The sequence below is a fragment of the Mercenaria mercenaria genome, chromosome 8 (genome assembly GCF_021730395.1).
Source record: "Mercenaria mercenaria strain notata chromosome 8, MADL_Memer_1, whole genome shotgun sequence".
In the NCBI taxonomy this organism is placed as follows: domain Eukaryota; kingdom Metazoa; phylum Mollusca; class Bivalvia; order Venerida; family Veneridae; genus Mercenaria; species Mercenaria mercenaria.
This window is the reverse complement of record NC_069368.1, coordinates 15471044-15498737: the sequence shown is the minus strand read 5'-3', so window position 1 is coordinate 15498737 and position 27694 is coordinate 15471044. Positions and strand designations below refer to the sequence as shown.

At 34.4% G+C, this 27694-nt stretch overlaps 1 protein-coding gene across 1 annotated transcript in view; it reads right to left on the bottom strand.

Annotated features, from left to right (window-relative positions):
• Positions 1–27694, bottom strand: part of LOC123523001 (neuroendocrine convertase 1-like) — a 126226-nt gene that overhangs the window by 27550 nt on the left and 70982 nt on the right. Inside the window, exons 3-6 of the mRNA XM_053550353.1 lie at positions 16682–16801; positions 5912–6023; positions 875–912; positions 423–499 (exon numbers count right to left, since the gene is read on the bottom strand). Coding sequence (XP_053406328.1) covers positions 423–499; positions 875–912; positions 5912–6023; positions 16682–16801 — 347 coding nt within the window. The remainder of the gene's footprint in view (positions 1–422; positions 500–874; positions 913–5911; positions 6024–16681; positions 16802–27694) is intronic.

Below are 27694 nucleotides of genomic sequence, written 5' to 3'. Positions count from 1 at the left end.
GAAAGGATCGCTTATTTGTTCTCGTTAGTCGGCCATGATCATATCTAAGGAAAGGATTGCTTACTTGTTCTCGTTAGTTGGATCGTATCTAGGTCTTGGGAAAGGATCGCTTATTTGTTCTTGTTAGTAGGATCGTGTCTAGGGAAAGGATCACCTATTTGTTCTTGTTATTAGGGTCGTATCTAGGGAAAGCATTGCTCACTTATTCTCGTTAGTAGGACCGTATCTAGGGTAAGGATTGCTTATTTGTTCTCGTTAGTAGGATCGTATCTAAGGAAAGGATTGCTTACCTATTTTCGTTAGTGGGATCGTATCTAAGGAAAGGATTGCTTACTTGTTCTCGTAAGTAGGATCGTATCTAGGGTAAGGATTGCTTATTTGTTCTCGTTAGTAGGATCATATCTAAGGAAAGGATTGCTTACTTGTTCTCGTTAGTAGGGTCGTATCTAGGGAAAGGATCTTCATCATTGCCGTTCAAATCGCAACTTGCTTTAGGATCCTGAAAATAAAATTTTTGCGTAAAAATACAAAGTTAATATTTTACATAGTTTTGATATCATTTTGCTGTCCTACTTGAAATCTTGAACACTTTGAATTATTACATATACAACCCCTATTGAATGACTTATGATATATCATACCAGATTCATGTAGCTCTCTTTTCATGACAAACACGTTCAAGTACAGACACAGAGCGATCTGGCCAGAGGGACAGAGCCAGAAAAAGCCCCAAGAATAGATAGAGAGAAACCTTTCAGATACAGGCATTTCAGGCTCTTTGCGAATTGGTTCTTTAATGTGTCCGGTGTGTAGCATCAGACAATACAAAAAAGGATTCAGAAAATATAGAATAAATAGGTAACATTTTACTTACGTAGTTCCTGTGTATATCTGTGTGGTTGTGTTCAATGCCTAATAACAGAAATAAGAACGAGCATTAAATCCGACATACAATTTCATGAAGAAAAAAATGAAGCAAAAATAGAACCCCTGGAGGCATTGAAATTATATCTCCACGCCATAGAAATAACACATGCGGTCTGATCATTCATCAAAATAAAAAATAAGGATCACGTCTGACTGTTTTTTTTGTTTTTTGTTTTTGTTGTTTTGTTTGTTTGTTTGTTTGAATTTCGGATGTACTTCTATTTACCGTTGTCATACTAACTTACAAACGATGGCATATTGTTTCATTCCGTTATTAATAAATGGTGTTAAAGTTTTTGATCGTCATTTTTTAAAAAGTAAATTGTCAGGAAATATTTTCTTAAGTGTGTGTGTTTTCTTTTTAATTTCTAAATTTTCGCTTGCATGAAGGTTGTTCCAGAAATAGTCCTCGTGGATATCTCTGCAAGTTTGCGTCACATTTACTGCAGTCTTCGAACAGAATTTAACAACTCACGATAAAAATGAGCCGTGCCATGAGAAAACCAACATAGTGGGTTTGCGACCAGCATGGATCCAGACCAGCCTGCGCATCTGCGTAGTCTGTCAGGATACATACTGTTCGCTTTCAAAGCCTATTGCAATCAGAGAAACTGTTAGCGAACAGCATGGATCCTGACCAGACTGCGCAGATTAGCACTATGTTGGCTTTCCCATGGCGCGGCTCAAATATGAAATCTGTGTTCGTACCATTGGCACCAGTCTGGACATGTTTAAGAGGATATTTTATTTTACATATGTGCCCAGACTAGCTCCTTGACTATGATATTTTATTTTAATTTAAATTTTTAAAATTGTGAATGTAGTCAGTCTATATCCTATATTCAATATCATAATAATGTGACAACCAGGTATCTGTGAAAATCTCTAAAATAGACTTGCATTTGTCACTATCACACAAAATAAGAGAACAATTACAAAAGTTGAAATTTTGTGACAAAGTCTATATTACTAGTATTAGTTTAGTGGCTAGTCTACTATGTGTCTTATAGTGAATTAGATTATGACATGTAGCCTACTGCTTCATTGGCATTTTTGGCGGTAAACATGCGCGCGTTCTCCAGAAGTTATAAATATTCAAATGATAATATACGTGTTTTTCTTTTCTTTTATGTATCTTTTGTCATATATCTTTGTGTTTGCAATCTTCACAAAGAACTTTTAGAGGCCCACAGACAATCCATTAATTTTGTATATCGGTCACCTGAATAGAACTGAACTAAACAGTACATATGTATGAATAATATATTCAGAATAGAATTAACATCTTTTAAACAAATTTTGTGCGACAAAATTTCTTCACAATGAAAATAGCCACTGAATTTTGAAACAACTTTCTCTTTTCGCTCACATACGCCTATGGCGTGGTAAAATTTCATTTATAGACTTAGGTCATAGTGTCATATTCAAATACCTGGTGACATCCGCCTTTGAAACAAGAGCAATTATTAAATTGATAGAATCTTGTTTCAACATCCCACATGTTGTTTTTAATCAATTCATTTTTAATAGCAAAGGTATGTGTTGTTAGAGGGAAAATCTTTGACGATCAAAACTGCACAGCACATTCGAATCATCCGAGAACGAGCTGCCACTTTGTATATTGTGCGTTTTATTCGACCTGGCGGGGCGGAGTTAATCTCTGACTTATGCAAATAGTGGTAATCTCAAAGAACGAGCAAAATAGGTAGAGCAATAATTGTTTAACTCCGTAATATTTCGGTAACAAACGACTGAAATTCGACTCTACATTGGTTGCCGAATATACTACATATCCTGCACAATAATGCGCAGTGGACCGTCTTGAAACTCCGCCCGCCAAGTTGATTAAAACGTTTAATACAAACACAGGGCAATTCATAAACTGTCTCGATACGGCAGTTCTCTTTGCTTATCATTTCCTAAATAAATAATTATTTTGTAACAACTTAACGAGGTCAAAGTACTTCAAGATTATTACTAAAATATACTTTAGTGACACACGTACAGCTGCAAATGACTTGTATATATTACAGTTTTTGTATACAAATGAGCCATGCCATGAGAAAACCAACATAGTGGGTGTGCGACCAGCATGGATCCAGACCAGCCTGCGCATCCGCGCAGTCTGGTCAGGATCCATGCTGTTCGCTTTTAAAGCCTGCTGCAATTAGAGAAACCATCAGCGAACAGCATGGATCCTGACCAGACTGCGTGGATGCGCAGGCTGGTCTGGATCCATGCTGGTCGCAAACCCACTATGTTGATTTTCTCATGGCACGGCTCAAATATCGTTTTCATCTGAGGTCTTAGGTGGCATCTACTTTAGGAATTTATTTTTGAGAGATTGAATAATATTTTTCTTTTCAAGTTGGTACAATAAAATGAAGGCTGGGACTTCCGGAACATTTGAAACATTTTATTGCAGATTATTTGCGGATATAAGTCTACCTTTATTTCTGAAACGTTTTTTGTAGACATCATGTTTTTGATATAACGTATGAAATTTCATGCTATTAGCAAGAACTGTCACGTGTTTTATCCAGAATTAGTATCTTAAAATAATGAATAAGCTTTACGCTAAAATCAGCCTCCCAGAAAATCTGTATAAAATTACCTAACAATTTTTTCAGGGAAAAAAACCTGCTGTTAAGTCAGGCATAAAAAAAACATCATATGATCTTTGCGTTAGAATCATGAACCAGAATAAGAAATATTCAAGAATTTTGCAGGGTTCCAACTTCGAAGAAGCCACAACATTGACTGATGCCGACCTTGAAATTCTTTTCCTAGATGTATTTATATTTGTTTTGTCTGCTTATGATAACTGTATTTTTTCCAGATCGCAGTTGAAAAATTACTCATTTCTTATCAATTCCTTGGAGAAAAGTATTTTGTTAAATCGTCTGTCAGAACTCAATTTGTCTTGACACACCTCATGATGGGTATCTTAATGTATTTCAGAGTCGCATTTATTGTCGTAGGGCTCAACTGGTGATTTTGATAGAAACAGGTAAGAGAATGATATACTAGTACTTTGTGAAATAAGACCTCGGTTGGAATTCATGTTTCTTTCACGAGAGGAGGAAGCCATCAAGTTGGCTTACGGAAGGAAGGTCGGTAGTTCGACCCAGGTGTCTACCCTTTCCTTAAACGATGCATGGGGTCTTCCTCCACCGTCAACAGCTTAAAAGTCCTTATATGACATATTTTATGTTTTGGTTTGAAATTAAACATTTTGTGCAATATGCAATTCAAACATAAACATTGAAGACAAATACAATTTTGTGACCACATGCTCTTAATATAATGAAATTGTAAGACTAGTTATTTCCTGCATATTCTTAATCCGATTATAAAACGTTTGGCACCTAACTGACGCATCTTATTTACTTAAAATTGCGTGTGTGTATTTGCTTTGCACATTGGCCAAACTAATATATTGCTTTTTCTGCCAAAGGAATAAAAGGGTCGAAATAGAAATGGTAACATTTTAGTCTGTAAGTTAATAGAACATACTGTTTTTTCAACGGAAGTAAGGTCAATACTATATGTCGACATTCCATTGCATGTTTTGAACATCGCACGTATATTTTGGTTCATTTACCGACTAAAAATTGATTTTAACATTTTATTAAGATCAGTGTGTTCTCTTGCTAGGAAAATTATATCATAATCATGGCCGATATTCTAAAACTAATACGTCCAAATAAAGGCCGATGCATTTGTCATCAAACATAGTGCTATTCAGTGTTTTTATGAAATAGATATTTTTTGGGGAAAATCACAGCGCACTCTTGCAATATAGTGATAATAACATTATTTTGCCCAGTTAATTAACCCTTAGTCTGCTAAATTTCTAAAATGGACTGGTCCATCATTCAATTTGGGCAGTACCATTTATTATTCGAAGGGGTGGCTACTGAAAATTTACCGATTTGCAGGCTGATCTTGGTCTGCACTGATCGCAAAGGCAAAATCACTTGCCGCCAGCAGGCTAAGGATAAAAGAAAAGACAAACAATTTTATCGAAGGAAGGTAAGGGGATAGTTAAATTTGACTGGTTAAAAGGTGAAAATATTGGCGAATATATATTTTATCCAAAGCTGATTTGAAAAAGTCACTCTTGTACATCTAAATGCTGTCTTTGAAAGATCTGATATATGTAATATGATCAGCGCAACATTTCTTTTTTTGTAAAATGGCAGCCGTTTAAAGATGTTGTCCAAGGCATTGTTTTCAAGAGAAAACCTGGTCATTGTGGAAGTCGTTTTTAAATATATCTTATGATATTATGCAACAGAAAATACAATTTTCATTGGTCACCTCTCCTAAAGAAACGTAAACTTAGGCTCTTGTCGCACACTGGAGACAGAATGGAATATAAAAGCAGCGCCGTTATCGGATACAGTTTGATACCATGATACAGTTTGATACCATGTAACAATGTGATACATCGCCAAATACGACTAATGAAAAAAAAAATAAAGAATATTGATAAAAAATCAGGTATGATTTACTTAAATGGCAAAGTTAACGAAGTCATGAAATTATCACGCGCGTGCACACATTAAAATCATGGGAGAAACAATGTTTTTGTCTTAAATTCTGCTTGCTATGAATAATTAAAACACGTTTTTATAATAAAAATAATCTGATATGCATCTTTTTGCATCCATTATTATACCAGAATTTTCCATTTTCCTTTAAATGGATAAATATAATTCTGTTTTTGAGTTGTCAAAATCCTTTGCCCTTTATGTATATTTCATTCTTTAAATGGTATTTTATCAGTCAACGCTTCAGACGATTGTTGTTTTTCAGCTATGAGGCACAGATTGCTATTTCGATCTAACACGAAACAAATACCATTTATGTAATCCTTAAACACGCATGTACTGTGTATGCAACAGTAGAGCATGTATTAAAATCGTTGATGATCAAATGATGAAAAGAAGACAAAACGTAAGAAAATACTATTTATTACCGTCATCAAGTACAGTAACGACAATGCCTTTTCCTGTTATACCCTGGTTCCAGACTTTTATTACGTTGAGATCAAGCTTTGGTAGTTCCACGTTTCCGTTACGTGTATCCAGCTGTGAAAGAAAACAGAATCAATTATACGGTGCATTTAAAGTGGAATTATGCGCATTTTTCAAGTAAAAATACGTGCTGTAAGATGCGCATAATGCCACTTTAAAGACTTTACCTTGTTTTTAAAAAGAATTCTAACGAGGCGAAGAACATCTTCACATACTGAGAAATTTTATTCTCGACAAGAGTAAGTAAATTAGTAAATTAATCTCCACGAGGAAGATACTAGAAATGTGTCCCATGCGTTGTCTTGTTATGGGGGTTATTTGTGCCATGTTATTTCCACAATGATATTGTGTACACTCGGGACTCATGGACGGATGCACACACGGGCAGGTGGGTCATAAAAATACTGGTTAAATAAAACACAATGTGTAATTGTTATATGACTGTGACTCAATGCAGACTTGGAGGCCGTATAAATTACGTCTCCGGTACATACCGGATTAATAAATTGAACGAAATATCTTAAATGTATATTTTTGTAAACCATGGTGATACTAACTCACAAACCTTTGTCAGTATTTTATGCATTATTGTACATAATGCATGCGGACATGCAAAGATTATGCATATTTTTGCCGTGCGCTAGAACTGATAATCACTTTCGGGCATGCGCAGAAGACCGCTCCAAGTCTGCAATGAGTTACATCGATTGTTATATTAATGGGTGAAAAGTAAAAAAAACCCACTAGGAATGCAGAATAAACATGAAACAGGGTTTCTTTTAGATGACGTATACTTTCTGACACATTTATCAAAGAGTTTAGTTTTTGCTTTCTCATGATCGGAGAAATGATTCTTCTTGTAACTGTACTGCTTTAGCAACTGGTATTTATCCTATGCAACATGCAACTGTGTAGAAATTGAATATCATAACAGAAGTTCTTACGGTCAAAGTGGTAATATCAAATCTTTGTTTAATATTGATATTCATTATCTGAGCCGCACCATGAGAAAATCAACAGAGGAGATGTTGATTTAGTATGAAACTTGAATTCAAACAACATAATGCTAACCCTTACCTTTCTAAATTTCTATAATGAACTTGTCCATCTTTCAATTTGGACAGTACCATTAACTAAACGGGGTGCTTAACGAAATAATACTGACTGAATAGCGAACAGTGCAGATCATGATCAGACTGTACACTGGTCGCAATCTTGTCCAGATAATAAGGGCTAAACCCAAAATGCTTTGCTATGCTTACATATCTTCTTCAAATTATGACTTGTTAAAACAGTTCATTATTTCTCCTAAAGGGGTTTAATGTAGATGATGAGGAATGTAAATAAAATTATTGACTTTCATTTTGACTTTTATTCAGACTATTTCCTTACTTGATGATGCTTTTCTAATTTGCTTCAACATATGTTAGAAGTTAATATTTCAGCCGCGACATGAGAAAACCAACATAGTGCTTTTGCGACCAGCATGGATCCAGACCAGCCTGCGCATCCGCTTCTTTAATTGCAATAGGCTTTGAAAGCGAACAGCATGGATCCTGACCAGACTGTGCGGATGCACAGGCTAGTCTGGATCCATGCTGGACGCAAAAACACTATGTGGTTTTCTCATGGCGCGGCTCATTTGTGTATATTCTGTAAGTGATGAACGTCTTATTTATATTACGTGCAAAGTGTCATCTAGTCGTAACAGAGGTCTATTGCACAAAAGCTATATATTTTAGATCAGTGAAAAATTTGATGAAGAATCAATGCTCATTAAGGGGTTATTCTCACAACCCGGTGATTTAACTGATTTATTTATAGATCAGTATGTTAATTTCTGTTCTTGAAAGACATGCCCTATATGTAGGCAGTGGACATAAAAATATTAACTTCAAGTAGGCACTACCTATTTTAGATATATAGTTATTAACTGTATCAAAATACATAGTCTGAAAAACAAAATTAAAATATCTTTTTTTTCTGAAAAAAAAGAGAGAGTTATTTGAACTGAAAAAAAGATCCTGGGTAAAATATTTGGTGAAAAAGTGGATTACAACTCCGCTTAAACTTAATTGTAGGCTTAGATGACTATATACCAAGTATCTCATGCAAATCATGAACTTTTTTTACCTCTAGGCATGAAAACACTATGCATTATTACTGCAAGGGTCAACAGTTTGAAAAGAAATTTATGTAAAGATCAAATAAGTGAATGCCATAGGGAAAGTGTGACATTTTTTTGGTGAAATTTGTTAATAAAAAGACATTTTTTTTTTAAAGTTATAACCCACAGAATTTGTCATGGTAAAATATGTTTTGAGACATCTATTGCTGGAAAGAGAACAAACTTTGCTTCTCATATATATGCGTCAAAGTATGGGAAAATATCTAGAAATACGAAAAAAAAACAACCCCAATTCCAAAACTGTTAGATGCATGACTGTGTTATCCTGTATATCTTGTATAGCAGGTAACATAGATACCTTACTTTTCTATTGCATTGGTATAGCATGGACAGCATGATTAAAATTGACAAACGGTGTTCACCCAACTGAGCAATTTTACACTCTAAACAGATAGTTTCCATTGTGTAAAGAAGGCTTGGGGTAAGTCTCTATCAGTCTCCTACGCAGTGGTCCCCTTTACAGCAAATGGTAATGTTTCGCTAGGGGAGAGAATCGCCGCCGGTAATTTGATTCCATATAGAATAAATTCAGTGAAAAATAGGTCAAGGAGACTGGCTAAATTTCTATAAACTTGATGTTGTTTGAACTAAGGATAGGTTTAACAAACATAATTATATGTATTTATGTATCATGGTTAGTTTAAAAATATTGAGGCAAACAGCAATGTCATATATATTTTTTTGTCCAAAAGTAATTATTGTAATGAAGCTATAAATTACAACAACGCCAATCCTACACAGTTCTAGAATAGTGTTCATGAAATGTCAGAATTTTATTAAGTCTAAACATCGTTTCTAATTACTTTCTATTATCTCTTCATATCTTCAACTAAGAAACATTCCGCAAATATTTCTTTGAAATTTGTTTTTCTGGGTCAGTTTGTTTAAAGACAAACACGAAAAGAAGGGAACTTAAAATATTATATTTTCCACCTAATACTTAAGAAAGAGCATTAGTACCAGGTGTATGTTATCTCGAAATTTCTAGTTATGTGTCTCGAAATTTCGAGTTACTAAGTCGAAATTTCAAGTTACTAAATCGAAATTTCAAGTTACTAAATCGAAATTTCGAGTTACATATCTCGAAATTTCGAGTTACTAAGTCGAAATTTCGAGTTAATAATACGAAACGCAAAATTTGAACGTCTGTCTGTCTTAGTGGAATCATATATCTACACATCCATACCCAACATGTAGCGACTTGAACATATACTACCATACATCAATGTATGACCTACCCCATAGCCTCTAGAGCTACTCCAGATTACAAACTGTATCCAGGATATATACCTTCATTTACATGTATAGTATGTTCTGGCGGTAGGGGCTCGAACTAGTGCGAAAACCTTCCAGATATGGTCAAAATAGTGAAATATTCTAAGTTTGAATACTTCCCGATCACCTTCTATGATCTCTCCTCAAAATCTTGGTCAGACATTACTACATGTTCATGTAGAGTATGTGTATATTTCCTTGCCATATGGGCTCAAACTAGGTCGAAACTTAAGCAAACGTTGCCCGGTCATCTTAATCTTATGACCCTGTAGGGCTACCCGATGGATACACCAGGTACCTTATCTTGGCCTGGACCTATACATCAACGTAAACTATTGTAGTTAGTAAATTTCGAGTTACTAACTTGAAATTTCGAGTTGATAAATAACATACACCTAGCATTAATTCTCTTCCGTAAATATTCCATTTGCAAATACGGGCGCTAGTGTAAAGTTATTTGGCTAGACTAGCTCATAGACTATGATGTATATTTGTTTTAATTTTAATTTTCAAAGTTATGAATATAGCCAGTCTATATCCTAGGTCCATGATAATATTAGAATCAGTCCTCTGAGAAAAAGTGTAAGGTAGAATGGCATTTGTCACTGTTACATGAAATAAAAGAAAAAATAAAGAAAAAATCTGAAATTTTGTGACAATTTCTTTCTGTCCTCACTTTAAAAAGCGCAGGTGAAACACACGAGACACAAAGTTTAACATCAGGAACAATAATTGAGATTCTGAATCAATGAAATTTAGACACGTAACATACCATGGCATCATTTGAGAATCTGAACATTATACATGTACAAACCACCTGAGGGTCTTCTACAAAAACATGAGCTTCATTGTACAAACAATGCTTTGAAGTCGCACAAATATTCCTGTCTCTATTAACTTTTATCGAGCGTTTAAGAAGACATTCGAGCCAATATGCAACTATTTAACAATCCAAAGGCACTTTAAAACATCAAGTTTATATGACTTTAGGGACTCAGGATGGTTTCGCACGAATGACCCATTCGATATGTTTTAAATACTTAGAGCGGGCCTTTAAATCCACATGGTGACGTTTGTGCCTAGTAAAATGGACATAGGTTATCTAGTTGTACAAATTGTATTAGGAATCTATGTGTTGGGAAAATTTATTACAAGTAAAGTTTGGACTGTGTTGTTATATTTTCTTGTTCCTTGGAATCATGGAGAATTTTTAATTTTTACTGCAAAAGAATTCCGCAGAAGTAGATGCTAGGGGGCGTGAGAGATGTTGCACAATACATTATTTCTCTTCTCAGGAAGAGACTTAGTTAAAACGAGTTTGCTATTACGTTGCTTTGTTGAGTTTTATGCTTCACAGATTTTATTTAATAATTTTGTTCACCAGGAATGCGTGATATATCTTAAGGAAGTTCTTGCTGGGCGGTCATGTATAATAGCCACATCAGTACTTTTTAACACTTTGAAATGGTGGGGAGACGGTATATAAATCCCCTTAATACGATTAAGGGACTTCTAAAACCACATGAATTGTTAATATGTATTATGTGCTATTTAAAACAACGCTGAAATACCAGCCGTCCCAAATATTATCAATTTGATTTTTCTTTGTTGTTTTTTCTCTCTTGTTTTGCAAATTCAGGCATCATAATAAGTGTCAATCAACAAAAAACCTCTAGACGTAACCTATAATAAGTAATGTTTATCCCTACATTTGTACCGTACATGTAACATAAGATAAACGTACCGTACATGTGACACAAGATAAACGTACCGTACACGGGACATAAGATGAACGTGCGATACATGTGACAAAAGATAAACGTACCGTACAGGTGACACAAGACACACGTACCGTACATGTGACACAAGATAAACGTACCGTCCATGTGACATAAGATAAACGTACCATACACGTGACACAAGATAAACGTACCGTACACGTGACACAAGATAAACGTACCGTACACGTGACACAAGATAAACGTATCGTACACGTGACACAAGATAAACGTACCGTATACGTGACACAAGATAAACGTACCTTACACGTGACGTAAGATAAACGTACCGTGCATGTGACACAAGATAAACGTACCGTACACGTGACATAAGATAAACGTACCGTACATGTGACACAAGATAAACGTACCGTACACGTGACATAAGATAAACGTACCGTACACGTGACACAAGATAAACGTAACGTACATGTATCATAAGATAAACGTACCATGCATGTGACATAAGATAAACGTACCGTACACGTGACATAAGATAAACGTACCATGCATGTGACATAAGATAAACGTACCGTACATGTACATAAGATAAACGTATCATGCATGTGACAAAAGATAAACGTACCATGCATGTGACATAAGATAAACATACCATACATGTGACATAAGATAATCGAAAAAGTATCTCTTTTCAAAGATTTGTGAAAAACATGACGTTTTTATTTTACCAAGGAGTCTTTTATATATATACATTTCAGAATTATTTCTTCATAACTGATATCAATAGAAATTTGCAATAGTCTCCTGTTTATGATTTACAGACCATATAAAGACCATTAACATTTTAGTTTCTGTCAGCTTTCTCATTGTTATAGGTTGTTAATATAATATTAATGCGTTCAATTGTAGTTAAGGAGCTTTAGAGAACAGGGTATCGCTGTAAAAATATATTTAAAGTAATAACCGTCCTCCTTACTGCATTGAGTAAAGAAGATATTATAATAGATAAACACACAAATCGTCTGGCGGTCGTTAAGCATCTAACACTAAGTGGGCAATAACGACGCTTCGATGTATTTTGTCGGACAAAAAGTATTCTTAACCGCATGTATTGTTGTCGGACATGAATTTATCTTATTTTCGATTAAGAATTATACATGTTCAGAACTAGGATCAATTACAATCATGCGATTGCAACAGCTGTTATGTTGCTGTCAGTATGACATTATTTACAAACAAATAACTTTCTAGTTTAAACCTCAAATGATAGAATTAATTAAAATTGATAGTATTTTGAACATTCTGGGCGGCCATAATTGCACCCATCTCGGAAAAAGTGGTAATTCAACCCGATTTGGCATCTAAGATATATATGTTTTAAAACTACATATTGTCAGTTTTGCATATGCAATAAAAATTGCTTAGACATTATATAAGTGCCATTTTTTTCACAATGCATATTATTTGAAATCAATGTGAACACACCGCTGCTAATCCATTGTAATTTAGATCAATATAAAATCTGCAACAATTGACAATCTGCATAATTAAATACTAAGAGATATATTATGGACGGCAGTTACCGCCAAAATTAGTAAATATACAATCCATCCATTCAGTCAGTGCAGAACATTTCAACGCCGTCTAGTCTAAAACTCAATCCCGTCCAATAAATTTGCACTCAACGCATTGTATTTTGAAACCGTTTAATACAAAACTTCATGCCGCCCATTGAAATTGAAACGATGCATTGAAAAAATTGCGATGCATCAAAATATGGAATCATCCGACAAAACATAATACCATGCAGCTCCATGTGAAGCCGTTTAAACCAACATGAGAACGTGCAGTGTTAAATGAAATGATTTATTACAACTTGGCACCGTCTAATGCATATGGAAACCGCTTTGTGTAATTCAGAGCGGCGTGCCTTGCAGTCCAATGTGAAAACGAGTTCATGCAGTGTAAAATGGAACGATTCATCAAAACTTGGCGCCGCCTAATGCATATTGAAACAGTTTTGTGTAACTTGGAGCTGCGTATTAAAATTTGATGCCATGCAGCCCAATGTGAAGCCGTTTAACGAAACATGAATGTGTGCATTGTAAAATGAAACGATTCATTACAACTAGACGCCGTCTAATTCATCCTGAAACCGTGTTGTGAAATTCGGAGCGACGTATAAAAACTTGATGCCATGCAGCCCATGAAACCGCTCGACATACCGTTAGTACATGCAAATCGGCAAAAGGTTGAAAATATGAACCTAAGTTTTTCTTAAGAGACAAAATATTAAAACATTTTGTATTCTCTATTGTAAATATAGTTAAACGGGTTGAGCCATCTTCCGATCGGGGTTTATTGCCTCGATCGGGGGTGTCTTACGTGGGTATCTTACCCCAGTCGGGGTAATACAAGAAGAACAGAAAAACATATACCAGCTTGTATATAAAAACTGTTAAGTCGAAAAAGGGGCATAATTTTGTAAAAAAAGCAAAATAGAGTTATCAAACCTGTGCATTGTAAATCAGATCATCACAGTGAACAGGTGTATGAAGTTTCAATCCATTCCCATTAGTGTGTACTGAGATACCAACTTACATACAAAAACTTAACCAAATACTGCTAAGACAAAAAACGGCATAATTTTGTTAGAAAAAAAAGCAAAATGGAGTTATGAAACCTGTGCAATGCAAGTCAGTTTATCACAGTGAATAAGTGTGTGAAGTTTCAATCTATTCCCAGAAGTGGTTACTGAGATTCCAGCTTACTTACAAAAAACTTGACCAAACCGGAAGGCCGGCACCAACGCCGAGGCCGACGCACGGGTGACTCCAACAGCTCTACCTATTCTACGAACAGCTGAGCTAAGAAAAAAGGTTCTTCCTCTTACTGACAATAGCATGACATCTAATCAGTAATTTTGAAAAATAACACTGAATAAAACTTAGGAGACAACAACAGCACAAATAATTAGACATGGCACCTTTTAGGCAGGCAGGGTTACACGCAAGAGTTCAAACTTGCACCTGAAATGTGAAAGTTCAAATAAAATATTGTGCAAAATGAACTCATTCCTCTCGAATGCGTTGAATAATTGTACAAAAATATCAGACATGATAATTATAAATTGCATGACAAAAACTTGTTATAACACTAGGATTGTTTGTCTTTTCAAATAAGAAAGTATTATGTCTAAGTTAAGATGGACTATCCCAAATCATTAGACTCAATTTTCTCTCTTCTGTTATAATTAGTGAACAGAAAATTACTTATTTAGATACCTTTGTGTAAAAATATATATTTAATATGGAAACTCACGTAAATATAATTATTGATAACATGATCAAGTTTTTTTTTGATCACATGATAATTATACGTGTGACTAGAAAATTTGTACACATAATTATTTATATCACGTTGTAATATTCCATGTTGTTAAACAAATTATCAGTAAATGCAGTAAACCGCGGAAAAGAAAATGAATTATACTTGTCTATAATGTCTAATAGCCTACGGCGGCAGTTGAAGAATTGTTAACTATTGATATTGCCATATAATTTCAAGATCTGACAAGGTGCAGAAGGTCCACCAGAAAAGATTTTGTGCACACACACACACATCTAGTGACTTCCAAGTGTGACTTTGAACTCTGACCTAGGGGTCTAGATTTTGCCTGTGACATGTCCTCTTATTATGGAAATTATTTTTGGCACGTTTATTTCAAATCCGACAATGCACAGACACCCGGACAAGATTTTGAGTACACAAAGACTCACACCCACAAGTAACACTATATGCCCTGTTCTCCTCTTCATCGCCATTTTTAATGATTGAGGCATAAAAAAATATAGCATGTTCAGTAAAGTTCATAGTAATCAATAGTTCACAACCCACCTCACAGGTCTATGAACACCATGCATACCTATTCCTCGAACAGTAACTATAACTTATTCACTGCTTCGTTTTTCAAGAAACGGTTTCAATATACATAAGACGGTGTCAAGTTGCAGCGAGTCATTCCGTTTTTCGCTGCACGTATAGAAATTATGTTGGACGGTTCACATTGCGCTGCATGGCATCAATATTTAATTTATCACTTATTATGAAGCAACGCGGTTTCAATATGCATTAGACGGCGTCTAGTTTTAATGAATCATCTCATTTTACACTGAACGGACTCGGGTTGCGTCTAACGTCTTCACGATGACCTGCATGGCATCAGGTTTTTATACACTGGGTCGTATTACACATGCATTAGACGGCGTCAAGTTGTGGTAAATCATTTGATAGCATAGTCATGCATCTAACAGTTGTTCAGTTGTTTTGTTTGATTTTCCCATATTTCTAGAAATTTGTTGCATTTATTTCACTTCATCAATGTATTTAAAACTGTGAAATTTTGTGCGTTTTATAAAAGTCTGTTAAAATGTCAGCATTTACACAGGATAATCCTTGATTTGATCTTTATTGTCCTATATCTTCATTGATCGATCAAACGCGTCAATAATTTACTAGGATCAATATTTTTTTCGGCTCAACTTACTCTTTAAAAAAAAAATAAATAAACAACAGTACTATGTTATGAACTGTGATGCATATAACAACACACACATATATATATATATATCAATAACAGCAGAGCCTACATTGTACACGAAGTTCGTAATTTCAGAGTGCCACGTAATGACACTCGTCAATCTCCGGATGATTACATATTCCCGTTATGCAATTCGGTATTCTATGGACGCAAAATTTGCTAACTGTCCGTAAAAAGCGCAAAATGCCGAAATCGCTCACGGAGAGTATTTGTCATTATGGGTCCTGTCAATACGGGTCCACTTCCTTACTACTCTTTAGTAAATAAGCTCAAGTAACATCCTTTCGATAAGTTTTGTAATATCTTTTATACTACAAGTGGTACATGTATGAAATTTCACACTTGTTTAGGAAAATATTTTATCAATTACATACTGAAATGTCATAAAATCAATTCATGCGATGACATCACTCCATTCATTTTACGTCTTCTACCCGTTTTCAAAAATTCACAAAGATGTGTCTGAATGTGTGTGTGTTTTTTTTTTATAAACATGCAAATGTTATCTATAAGGATATTAAGTGGTAGATGTTTAATTCATTTCTGATATATTATCAAATTTTAAGCTGTATCATTTTTTTTCTAGGATATGCCAGCTTTGAATCTGATATGATATTCCGGCATTATAACAAAATACCATCGTTTGTTAATTATATTTGTGTGTGTATTTTTGTGACTGTTTAAAATTGGTTTAAAGATGCTAAATGAATTAAAAGATGGTATATGTTTTTTTTTCAAATTCCGTCTGATATTTGATTTCTCTTATTTAAAACATATCGTTTTAAGCATGCGGAAAACTTCATAAATATACTACAAGTATTATGAAAGATATTTAAAACAATATTTAGGTTACTGTAGGTGAATAAAATATTGATAAATGTTTACAGCTCGTTTGGCTGAATATACTTACGAGATACCATTCTTTTGGCCAAAGATCGTCGTTAAATCTATTTTCTGACTTGCTCCTCAAAGTTATTGCCACATCTCGTTTAGCCCGTGATTTAGCGATTTGTTGCTCTACCCATTTGACCTGAAAAACAGAGAAAACAATGTAGAAATGATGAATAATTCCAACAGAGTGTAATGACTTCAGTTTTGAAAAAATTCCGACCGTTGTATAGGTGGTAGGAATGTAGACGGTCGTATATGAGAGCTTTTCTGCGCAGCCGTATTACGCTCTTTTCAAGACCTTCAATAACCTATTCCACAGTATTACCACGTAGCTGAGTTGGCAAATCAGATTGCTTGATCGGTATTTTAAGTATTTTTCGGCGAACGCCGTCTAAATTCGTTTTCGTTACCTTATGCCACGTGACTTCAGTTTGCAAATCAAACTACTTGATAACGCATTATCGATATTTTATCAAAATGGAAGATTTATGCAATACATTGCCTGATTGGACGAGAGTGTCAATTTCTTTCACGCTGTTGATTGTGCTACGCTGAGTGAAATGTAGACAAAGCGTTTATCCTAAACGACGCTGTTCACAGTTTTAAAGCTAACTTTGGCTCAGTATATTTAGCAAGAATATCGATATATCTCAAAATGATAAGTAAGTTTAATAAATATGATAAAAACCTGTTCAAATACCAACATATATCAAATTAAAGAAAGAGCTGAATACGGTCTTCGTATCACATGAATAAGGGTGTGATAAGAGTCTTTTATGTAGAGAAGTGCTTTTTAAAAGTTTTTCCTTGTTACAATTGTCGTCTGTATATGAAAAGGTTTCTTGCTTTTGTGACTTATTCAGATTGCATATTAAAATGAGTACTTGTTTGCTTTGATATATTTGTTATAAATTATCTAACTGATTTATTATAATATGAATGTTTTTCTTTAGTATGGGATGCAAATATTGAACTCAGTTGAAATCTGTTTTATCATATATGCTATACAATGACTGAATCTCATTACACTGAAATGAAGGTATGCTGCATACAGTTTATCTATGTGATATGACTACGGTCAAGCTTTGCTTATGAAACAGAAATATTGAAATAATTACAATTGTATGTTTTGCTTGACCTTCACTTTTTTGTAGGTGTGACGTCATTTTCCAAAGATTCATGAATAGCGAATATGCTTTTGTTAAAGCGGGATCAGTTGGCCTATTTTAGAAATAAATAAAAATAATAAATAAAAAAATCCTTTAATTGATTTTTTCTCATGTATTCTAATCAAACTTGATTTGTAGCATCTTTATTAGGCCCGCAGCCAACTTTGTTTGGCTGGGACATTCGACCCCTTTTAGGGGCTGCTAGAGCTAAAACTAGAAATGCCTTTATACAGCGTCTCATGAACAGCTTGGTGGATCTTTGTCATACTTGGTCTGGAGCATCATTATAAGGTCCTCTTCCAAATTTATTTATATAGGAACTTGGGCCCTATTAGGGACCACTATAGCTAAAAGTAGATATGCCTTTCTTCGCATTAACCACTAAAATGTAATGGATTTTTATCAAACTCGATGTGTAACAATATCGTAAGGTCTCCTGCTATTTTGTTACAAATGGGGATAGGGACCAATTTAGCTAAAAATATAAACACGTTTAATGACCTCTTCTCATGAACCACTTCATGAATCTTCATCAAACTACTGCTGTAATTATTCGTCTAAGGATAAACGAAACAAAATTGCAACCGTACGAAACCTTTGCGAAAAATTAAAAGAGAACCATTTAAATTGTTAAAGTGCGGTGTTTAGTTTTGCAATTTGAAAAATGTTAGATGAAAGATGAATGTTAGATGAAAAATTCATAAACTTCTTTCCTTATTACAATTCGCCGACCATCATTTTTAAAGATATTTCTTGTTAGCTATACGAAAGTTTTAATGCAACAGTCTTGCTTATTGGATGAAACTGTTCTGTTTTTTTTTTCACTCTGTTTTTTGCGGACAAAGCGTTCATCCTGAACGACTTTGTTTACAATTTTGAACGTATGTGTCGAACAGTATATTTAGTAAGTATATCGGTATATCTAAATAAATGTAATCAGTGTGTCGAATCAATACAATGAAAATCACGTTAAAATACTGTTGTTTTTTTTAATATAAATTTACAGAAAGAGCTGTGTACGGTCGTATAACTAGTATATACTGCAGGTTACATTAACGGGCGTGATTTTCAGGCGCAATCAATTTAATTTTACCAATTAGAGAAGGGTTTCTTGTGTGCCTTTTTCATGTAGGTTTTCGTCTCGTCTAATGTTCATCTGTAAAAGGATTCGCTTCAGATGATTTTAATCCAAAATACAGCATTCTTGGAGTAGAACTGAGTGATATAGCCGAAACGAAAATTTGGTTGATTGCAAAAAATGGTTTTATTCACATCAGCTGTTTTAGTCACATGACCTTGGCTTTCTTGTATTATGAATAACATGGAGTTTTCACCATTTGTTTCACACTGCGCTTGCAATCTTTTCTTAAAGATATTTCTTGACACCCCTTTTAAAACAGCCATTGCGACTTGTCAAAAAGTAATAATTGGAACCGTCCGGATAGAGGACCCTCTAAGAAACATTTCTGTACTTTATTTCTTTTGAAACCAGGGCAGAAGTTTTGGAACAACTACTGTTCAAAGACGTTTATATTTTAGCAAAGTCAGCCATTCTTATATGAATCGAGATGAAGAATCGCGTTAGAGGGCCATTGAAAAAACATTAGTGTGGAGTTATTTTTTTGACTGTGGTATTCTTTTAGTGGCCATATTTATTGAGGAACCGGATTGATTGAACAATTTTGTTTGAGAGCTACTAAGGAAACAATTGGGTTAAAGTATTTTCAAATCAAACGTGTAGAATTTATATTTTCAACTACGCATCGCATATAACGGAACCCCACAGGCAATGTTTTGGCGAAACGGAATATCTAAAACATTACTGGTAGAGTCTATCAAGAAACTTTCCTGCTAATTCGTTTTGAAATGTGGTCATTATTTTCAGGCAAGATTGTTATTTCCTTTTTCATTTTAGCTATATAAGCCAAGATTTTGACAATCCCAACCGCTTGAAGAAAATAAGTAGAGTGTCACTAAAGGAATATTTCTGTAAAATAAGTTTGGCATTTGGCCAACGGTTTCTAATAAACATATTGGTGAGCAATTTCTTTCCAGTACCATTTTAACTACAGTTCTGTATGCAATAATATTCTTTGAAATGCAAATAAAGGTAAATGCCCAAGAAATATTCCTGTCATTCTGAAATTGGCATTGCTATTCTTAAAACAGTGAAGATAATTTCTTCAGAGTTTCAAGTTTGAGCGGTAAAAGAATATTTTTCATAAACACTGTTATCTCAGTTTTTAGTTTTTGCAACTAATACAGGTTTTGACATGGAAAGGCCCATATGTATGTTCTAAGAACGCATCAAATATCCCTTTACAATCTCTTCTCACGTCATTTGTGTTTCCAAAAAGTTGTTTGGCTAAAATCATCTTCAAAAACAGATTTTGCGCGTATCTTAAGTCAAACTTTGAAAAGTATTTTCAATGAAAGTAAGTCATCAAGAAGTCCGCGTATCACATACCGTCCATGATATATTGACACAAATCGTCGAAATATTTACCTGTTTTCAAAAACCAATCATCTAACTATTTAAGAAAAAATATTGATTCCCTTAATCAAATCTGTTTAAAGCACCATATTTCAAAGGAAATGTCTTAGGTAATGTTAAAAAATCCTACATTTGCGGAGGAGTAATATCATCTTCAGTTAAATATGTCATGTGCAGAAAATAGTTCTGACGCGTTTTAATTTCAGCATAGCATTATCGTTAATACAATAAAAACTATTAAATATTGACGACTTTATACGATAATTCTTTTTATATTACAAAACTACGCGTCAGAAATACCGTATTAACGAGATTTTCTTAAGGAAACGCTAAATCCAGTTATATCCTGACCATTTGACAAGAATGAATCTAAAGTTAATAAAGACATTTCTGTTAATCTTAAATTTCATTCTAGGTACCGGACAGTCTGTCTCTGTAATGGTTAGGAGATCGCCTGCAAAGTGCTTTAATAGTGACTATTTTAAATGTGATTCAGGGCGTAAGATAATACACTTTCGATTTATATAAGAAATACTATTTTTCAGTGCTAACGTTAAAAGTTTAGATACTTTTAAAATCAATTGATAAGAAAAATTCTGTTAGAACTGTTTTTATTGTCAGTATTTCTATAACATTATACTAATCAGGCTGATGCAATTTTACAAATACTCATCAATTTTGTTTACACTAGGTCGGTTATATAACACCGTACTTTTGCGATTCTAACTAATAAAATATATACTACTCGATTCTTATAACACTCAAGCCGTTACTTTTAAATTTCTCTCAAATAGGTATTCTCATTGTCATATTAAACATCTTAATACAGCTTGCTCATTGTCCTTAAATACTAACTATCTTTTGTACAGAAACAATAGACTTAAAGTGACAGAAAGAAAAAAATATATGAACAATCAATTCAAGAAAAAAGTTACTACCGAAGTTAAAGACGTCGTGTTTTTTACCTAGTACTATGCTCTTCTCCTGTCATAATTATTTTCGAAGAGCTGTTTAAATAACAAAATTAGACATTACTACAAAACTAAAAAGTAACAAAGAGTGCACTTCAACTGAACTCAGACTTGTTGTATTTCATGTTGCTTTACATGATAATAAATATTTCATAAACAATTAGGAGTTCGATGACAAGTTTATAAATGTCTTTATCTTTGTATATAAAAATGATCTTATTTGTTAAAGTGAATATGAATTTCCCTTCAATTTAATTTACGAAGAATACTACTATATATTTAATTACATATCACATCTATTTATAAAAAATGATCTCATTAATTAAAGTTACTATAAATGACCCTTAGAATTACGAAGAAAACGACTGTATACTAAATTACATAGCACATTGAGCACCATTGGTTCAGGCACGTGTGCTTCGTTGTTAATAAAATTAAACATGAACGTGATGATAATCCCATTTTATTGCAATATTTAGCGTCGAAAATGACGTATGAAACGAGATTTTCTAAAGAATTGCGAAATCCAGTTATTTCCGGACTGTTTGCCAGTAATGGATTTAGATAATTAAAGATATCCTTCTTTATCTTAAGAATGACGACGCGAATTAACGTAGTCTGTATACACAAATCTAAAGAAATTGCATCATTTTGTTTTATTAGTTTTCAAAGAGATTAGCCTCCCCTAAGATTGTGCGGGTGGAATCTTATTTGCATCGTAAATTTCAAATGAAATCTTCATAAAGACTCATTTAGGTTTCGTCCACAGGGTGTTCGCATGTTTTATTGTTTGAATGGTCAGTAGTTCATATATCAGAGAACAATAACAATCTCCTAATCACAATCACCGAACACAGCTTTTCTTAGAAAACTGTATGGGAGACGGTTAAAATAATAAAATTACGCAAACTTTAAAGACATTACTTTTTAGGGATATGCTGTAAATTTCTGTAAAATACTAGGCAGTCTCTCAAGGAATATTTCTTTGAACTTAGTTTGAAATTCGGGCAGTAGTTTCTAACAAGCATATTTCTAAGTTTGTATTCCTTCGTTGCCATACTAAAGGAGCCACACATGAAGCATTCTTGTTAAGTTGAAATTGTCCAAGTGAATTGTTTAAAAGGGAAATATCTGGCTATTCAGTACCCACGACAGACAAAGGACGAAAATATTCAGATTTTATATCTAGAGTCCATTTAGTAAACAAGGTTAAATCTGGCATTAGCAATGTTTTTAAGTTGATTTTTAACAGAATTGCGAAGACCTTCTTGCCTTTTACCTACTTTGACATCATATTTCTGGAACGTATTGTCTAACGCACAAGAGACATGACATGTAGAGGATGTGACCACATTCTTCTTACATTATTCAACGCTCTGAGTGACTAACATCTGCTTCTTATATCTTGTTAAGCATGCAATAAATTTCGTCGTGGATTTCAATCATTCTCTGATATTTTCCTGTACAAAATTTGTCTATTAGTACACAAAACACAAATGTAGATTACGGGAGGTAACTTATTGTTCCTGTCCTCTCGGATATTCCCCTCCTAGTCCCTAAAAATCGGGTTTGATCTTTTTGTATTTTTAAGATGTTGCCCATAATTTGGAACCTTCGTACAAGACACGCTTCTGCAATATTCTGAAGTTTTACTATTTTGCCTCGCTAATTTAGAAAGGTTGACATTTATAGTCAATGTTTTGTACTACTATGCATTTTAGATGTATATGGTTTTGTATTATCCTGCTTTTTTTCTAAGAAATGTTTCAAATCCAAAACATTTTTTTTCTCACACAAATAACAACTTTCCACAACATATCATTGATGTGGTATGGTTTCTTTTCACATTTTTATTTTAGTTTTGTATTTATTTATTTATTATTATGCCCGCAACAGGTATAATAGGGGACGATGAGCCATCCACTTCTTGACATTACAATATCTTTTTTTTCAGATTATCTAAAGCCATATGAAAAAGGTTCATAGTAAGCACAATTTTAACGATTTGTACGGTATTTGGGGATTTATTTTTTAAGTAACTGTATCAAGTGTTTTTGAAATAGACCTGAAACATTTGATTTAAGAGAAAGACAACACACAACTAAAAAATAAAGCCTTAAAAAGTCAAGAGAAATAAACGGAAAAAGATGCCATTCTCTTTCTGTCACCAGATTTAATGCTTAACTAATTAGCAAATGTGAATATTTTGATTTATGTGTCTAATAAAATCATATTTATGAAGATAATTGTTTATTGTGGCGTGGCATGAATTATTATCTGAAATAATACGAAACATGAACAATAGATATAAAGGCCAGTTTTTTAGTCAGATGATACAGTGTTTTTCTGATGATGGTTCTATAAGATCTTATCAAGCTGTTTTGTCAGAAAACATTGTATATCCCTTAACATTCCCCTCCTTCTGACAGATGCATTTTCGAATATCTGTTTTGGTAAATAAGTTAGTCATCTTTAAATGAACATAACTTGCACTTCATTTCAACTAAGACTTATCTATTTTGTGCTATGATGAAATAAAACAAGTGAATGAAGTATTGCCATGCAATACAAAGTCCCCTACTGGAAGGCACCTAATTTTCTCTACTGCAGTATAACATAATGAACTGATATCTGTCAATGTTGTATAAACAATATTGTACTACATATACAATATGTTATAACAACACACTTGGATTAAAATGTGCATATATAAAAACCCACAGTTGTTTTCATATTGAATTGTTTTGGCTGATTATAACAAGAGCTGTCTGATGACAGCGCGCTCGACTATTCGAAGAATTGATTGAAGAATGGGGTCAAAATATTTCCACAGATATTCAGACAAAAGAAATAAATAGATTAGACAAACAATGTTCCTGTATTTCTTTGATTTCGATAAGTCTTGCACTAAATGGCAATGTATGAACCAATTTCAAAGTCCAAAAAGGGCCATAATTCAGTCAAAATAGTTATGTACTCTTGCCTACAGATGGAAATCATAATGAAAAACAAGTGTTCAAAGTTTAAAAGCCATATGTCAAATAGTTTTGACAAAACGTGGACTTGTATGAAAACAGAACCAATTTCAAAGTCCAAAAAGGGCCATAATTCAGCCAAAATAGACGAAAGAGTTATGTACTCTTTCCCACAGATAGAGACTATTATACTAAACAAGTGATAAAAGTTTCAAAGCCATATGTCAAACACTTTACAAAAAATATGAACTGGTACGAAAAACTTAACCAAGATTTCTAACTCAAAACGGCCATAATTCAGCCAAAATTCATGATGGAGTTATGTACTCTTGCCTATAACTGGATATGGTGATGGTAAACAGGTGCTGAAAGTTTCAAAGCTTTATCTCAAAAGACTTCGTCAAAATATGAACTGGTACGAAATATTAACCCAGATTTCTAAGTCAAAAAGGGCCATAATTCAGTCAAAATCCTTGATGGAGTTATGTGCTCTTGCCTATAACTGGACATGGTAATGGTAAACAAGTGTTGAAAGTTTCAAAGCTTTATCTCAAAAGACTTTGTCAAAATACGAACTGGTACGAAAAACTTAACCAAGAATTCTAAGTCGAAAGGGGCCATAATTCAGCCAAAATCCTTGATGGAGTTATGTACTCTTGCCTATAACTGGCCATGGTGATGGTTAACAAGTGTTGAAAGTTTCAAAGCTTTATCTTGAAAGACTTTGTCAAAATATGAACTGGTACGAAAAACTTAACCATGATTTTTAAGTCAAAAGGGGCCATAATTCAGCCAAAATCCTTGATGGAGTTATGTGCTCTTGCCTATAACTGGTCATGGTGGTGGTAAACAAGTGTTGAAAGTTTCAAAGCTTTATCTCAAAAGACTTTGTCAAAATGTGGACTGGTACGAAAAACTTAACCAAAGTGTGACGCCGACGCCGACGCCGACGCCAACGCCGACGCCGACGCCGTGGTGAGTAGGATAGCTCTACTTATTCTTCGAATAGTCGAGCTAAAAATGTTATCATGTAAGTTATTTATAGTAACAACAAAGGGAAATTAATCTTTAAAAAAAAAAAAAAAAAAATCTATATAATATAAGTCCACAAGAAACTCTTTACCAGGTAGAGAAAGGTCAAAATACACCTAAAAATTGGATGTAACATGCATGCTGTACCACAGAAAAGTGGTCTCGATTTTTCTCTACCGCCAGTAATAAAAGTTACAATAAAATCTATTTATAGTAATAACAAAGGGACGTAATTCTAAAAACAAGGGTGCTTCATGGTGGTGAACATTTGGTCCAAGTTACATCAAAATCCCTCCATGCATGAAGAAGAAATGTTCCGTACAAAGTCATTCTTGAATTTGACCTTTGACCTCTAAATGTGACCTTGACCTTAGACCTAGGGACCTGGTTCTTGCGCATGACATGTTGTCTCATCCAGGGGAATATTTGTGCCAACTGATATCTAAATCCTGCTTTGCATGACAAAGTTATAGACCAGACAGGAAAAAAATCCTCTTGACCTTTGATCTCAAAGTGTAACCTTGACCTTTAAGCTAGGGTACTGGGTGTTGCGCATGACATGTCGTCTCATCATGGGAAACATTTGTGCCAAGTAATATTAAAATCCCTTCATAGATAGCAGAGTTATGGACGGAACAGGAAAAAAACTCTGTTGACATTTGACCCCCAATTGTGACCTTGACCTTTGACCTAGGGGTCCGGGATTTGCGCATGACACGTGGTCTCATCATGGGGAACACTTGTGCTAAGTGATATTAAAATCCCTTAATGAATGTCAGAGTTATGGACCGGACACGAAACAGACCCTGTTCATGCTATGTTAACATTTGACAGCTAAGTATGACCTTGACCTTTGAGCTAGGGGTCTGAAAGTTGTGCATGACACATCGTCTTATTATGAGGTACATATGTGCCAAGTAATATTAAATCCCTTCATAGATGGGAGAGTTATGAACCGGACAGGAAAAAAGCCTTGTTGACCTTTGACCTCCAATTGTGACCTTGACCTTTAAGCTAGGGGTACAGATTTTGCGCACGACACGTCGTCTCCTCATGGGGAACATTTGTGCCAAGTAATATTAAAATCTCTTCATGGATGGGAGAGTTATGGACCGGACAGGAAAAAAGCCCTGTTGACCTTTGACCTCCAATTGTGACCTTGACCTCTAAGCTAGGGGTCCGGGATTTGCGCATGACACATCATCTCATCATGGGGAACATTTGTGCCAAGTAATACTAAAATCCCTTCAAGGATGGGAGAGTTGTGGACCGGACAGGAAAAAAGCCCTGTTGACCTTTGACCTCCAATTGTGACCTTGACCTTTGAGCTAGGGTCCGGGTTTTGCGCATGACACGTCGTCTTATCATGAGGAACATTTGTGCCAAGTAATATTAAAATCCCTTCATGGATGACAGAGTTATGGACCGGACACGAAATTGCGGACGGACGGACGGACGGACGGACAGACGGACGGAATGACGGAAAAGTGCATTCCTATAGTCCCCGAAACTGGTTTTCAACCAGTAGGGGACTAATAAGCGAACAAAATATAGCACACCTGAGTTAGAATTCCAATGATAGATGGCCACGGATTGTAAGCATATTTTCCTTTGCAAGAAGCAAGCCTTTATCTATTGATAAGAAAATTATTAGTCGAATAAATTATATTTTCAATGCACCATATTGTTTTTAACAAGAGTGCCAGAATGTCACAATATACGCCCGTCACAGCAAATTTCTTTACTCTAGCACCTGTATTTGCAAATGGAATTTTAATTTTGTGGTTGTTTAGTAATCATTGTAAGTCATTTGTTTTTCTAAGTCCACAAAAAGACTGCTTACCAGGTAGAGATACCTTAAAATACACCTAAAATTTGAAAGTAACATCCCTGTTGTACCACAGAAAAGTGGTCTTGTTTTTTCCCTACGGTCAATTATAAAAAAGTTACAATATAAGTTATTTATAGTAACAACTAAGGGAAGATAATCTTAAAAAAAAAAAAAAAAAAAAAAAAAAAAAATATCCAAAAAAAAATTGTAAGTCCGCACAAAAATCTTTACCAGGTAGAGATTAGTCAAAATACACCTCATAATTGGATGTAGCATGCATGTTGTACTACAGAAAAGTGGTCTCGATTTTTCCCTACGACTAGTAATGAAAAAGTTACAATATAAGCTATTTATAGTAACAACAAAGGGAAGTAATTCTAAAGAAGGGAATTGCGCATGACACTTCGTCTCATAATGGTGTATAATTGTGCCAAGTTACATCAAAATCCCTCCATGCATGAAGAAGAAATGCTTCGGACAAAGTCATTCTTGTATCTGACCTTTGGCCTCTAAGTGTGACCTTGACCTTTGACCTAGGGACCTGGTTCTTGCGCATGACA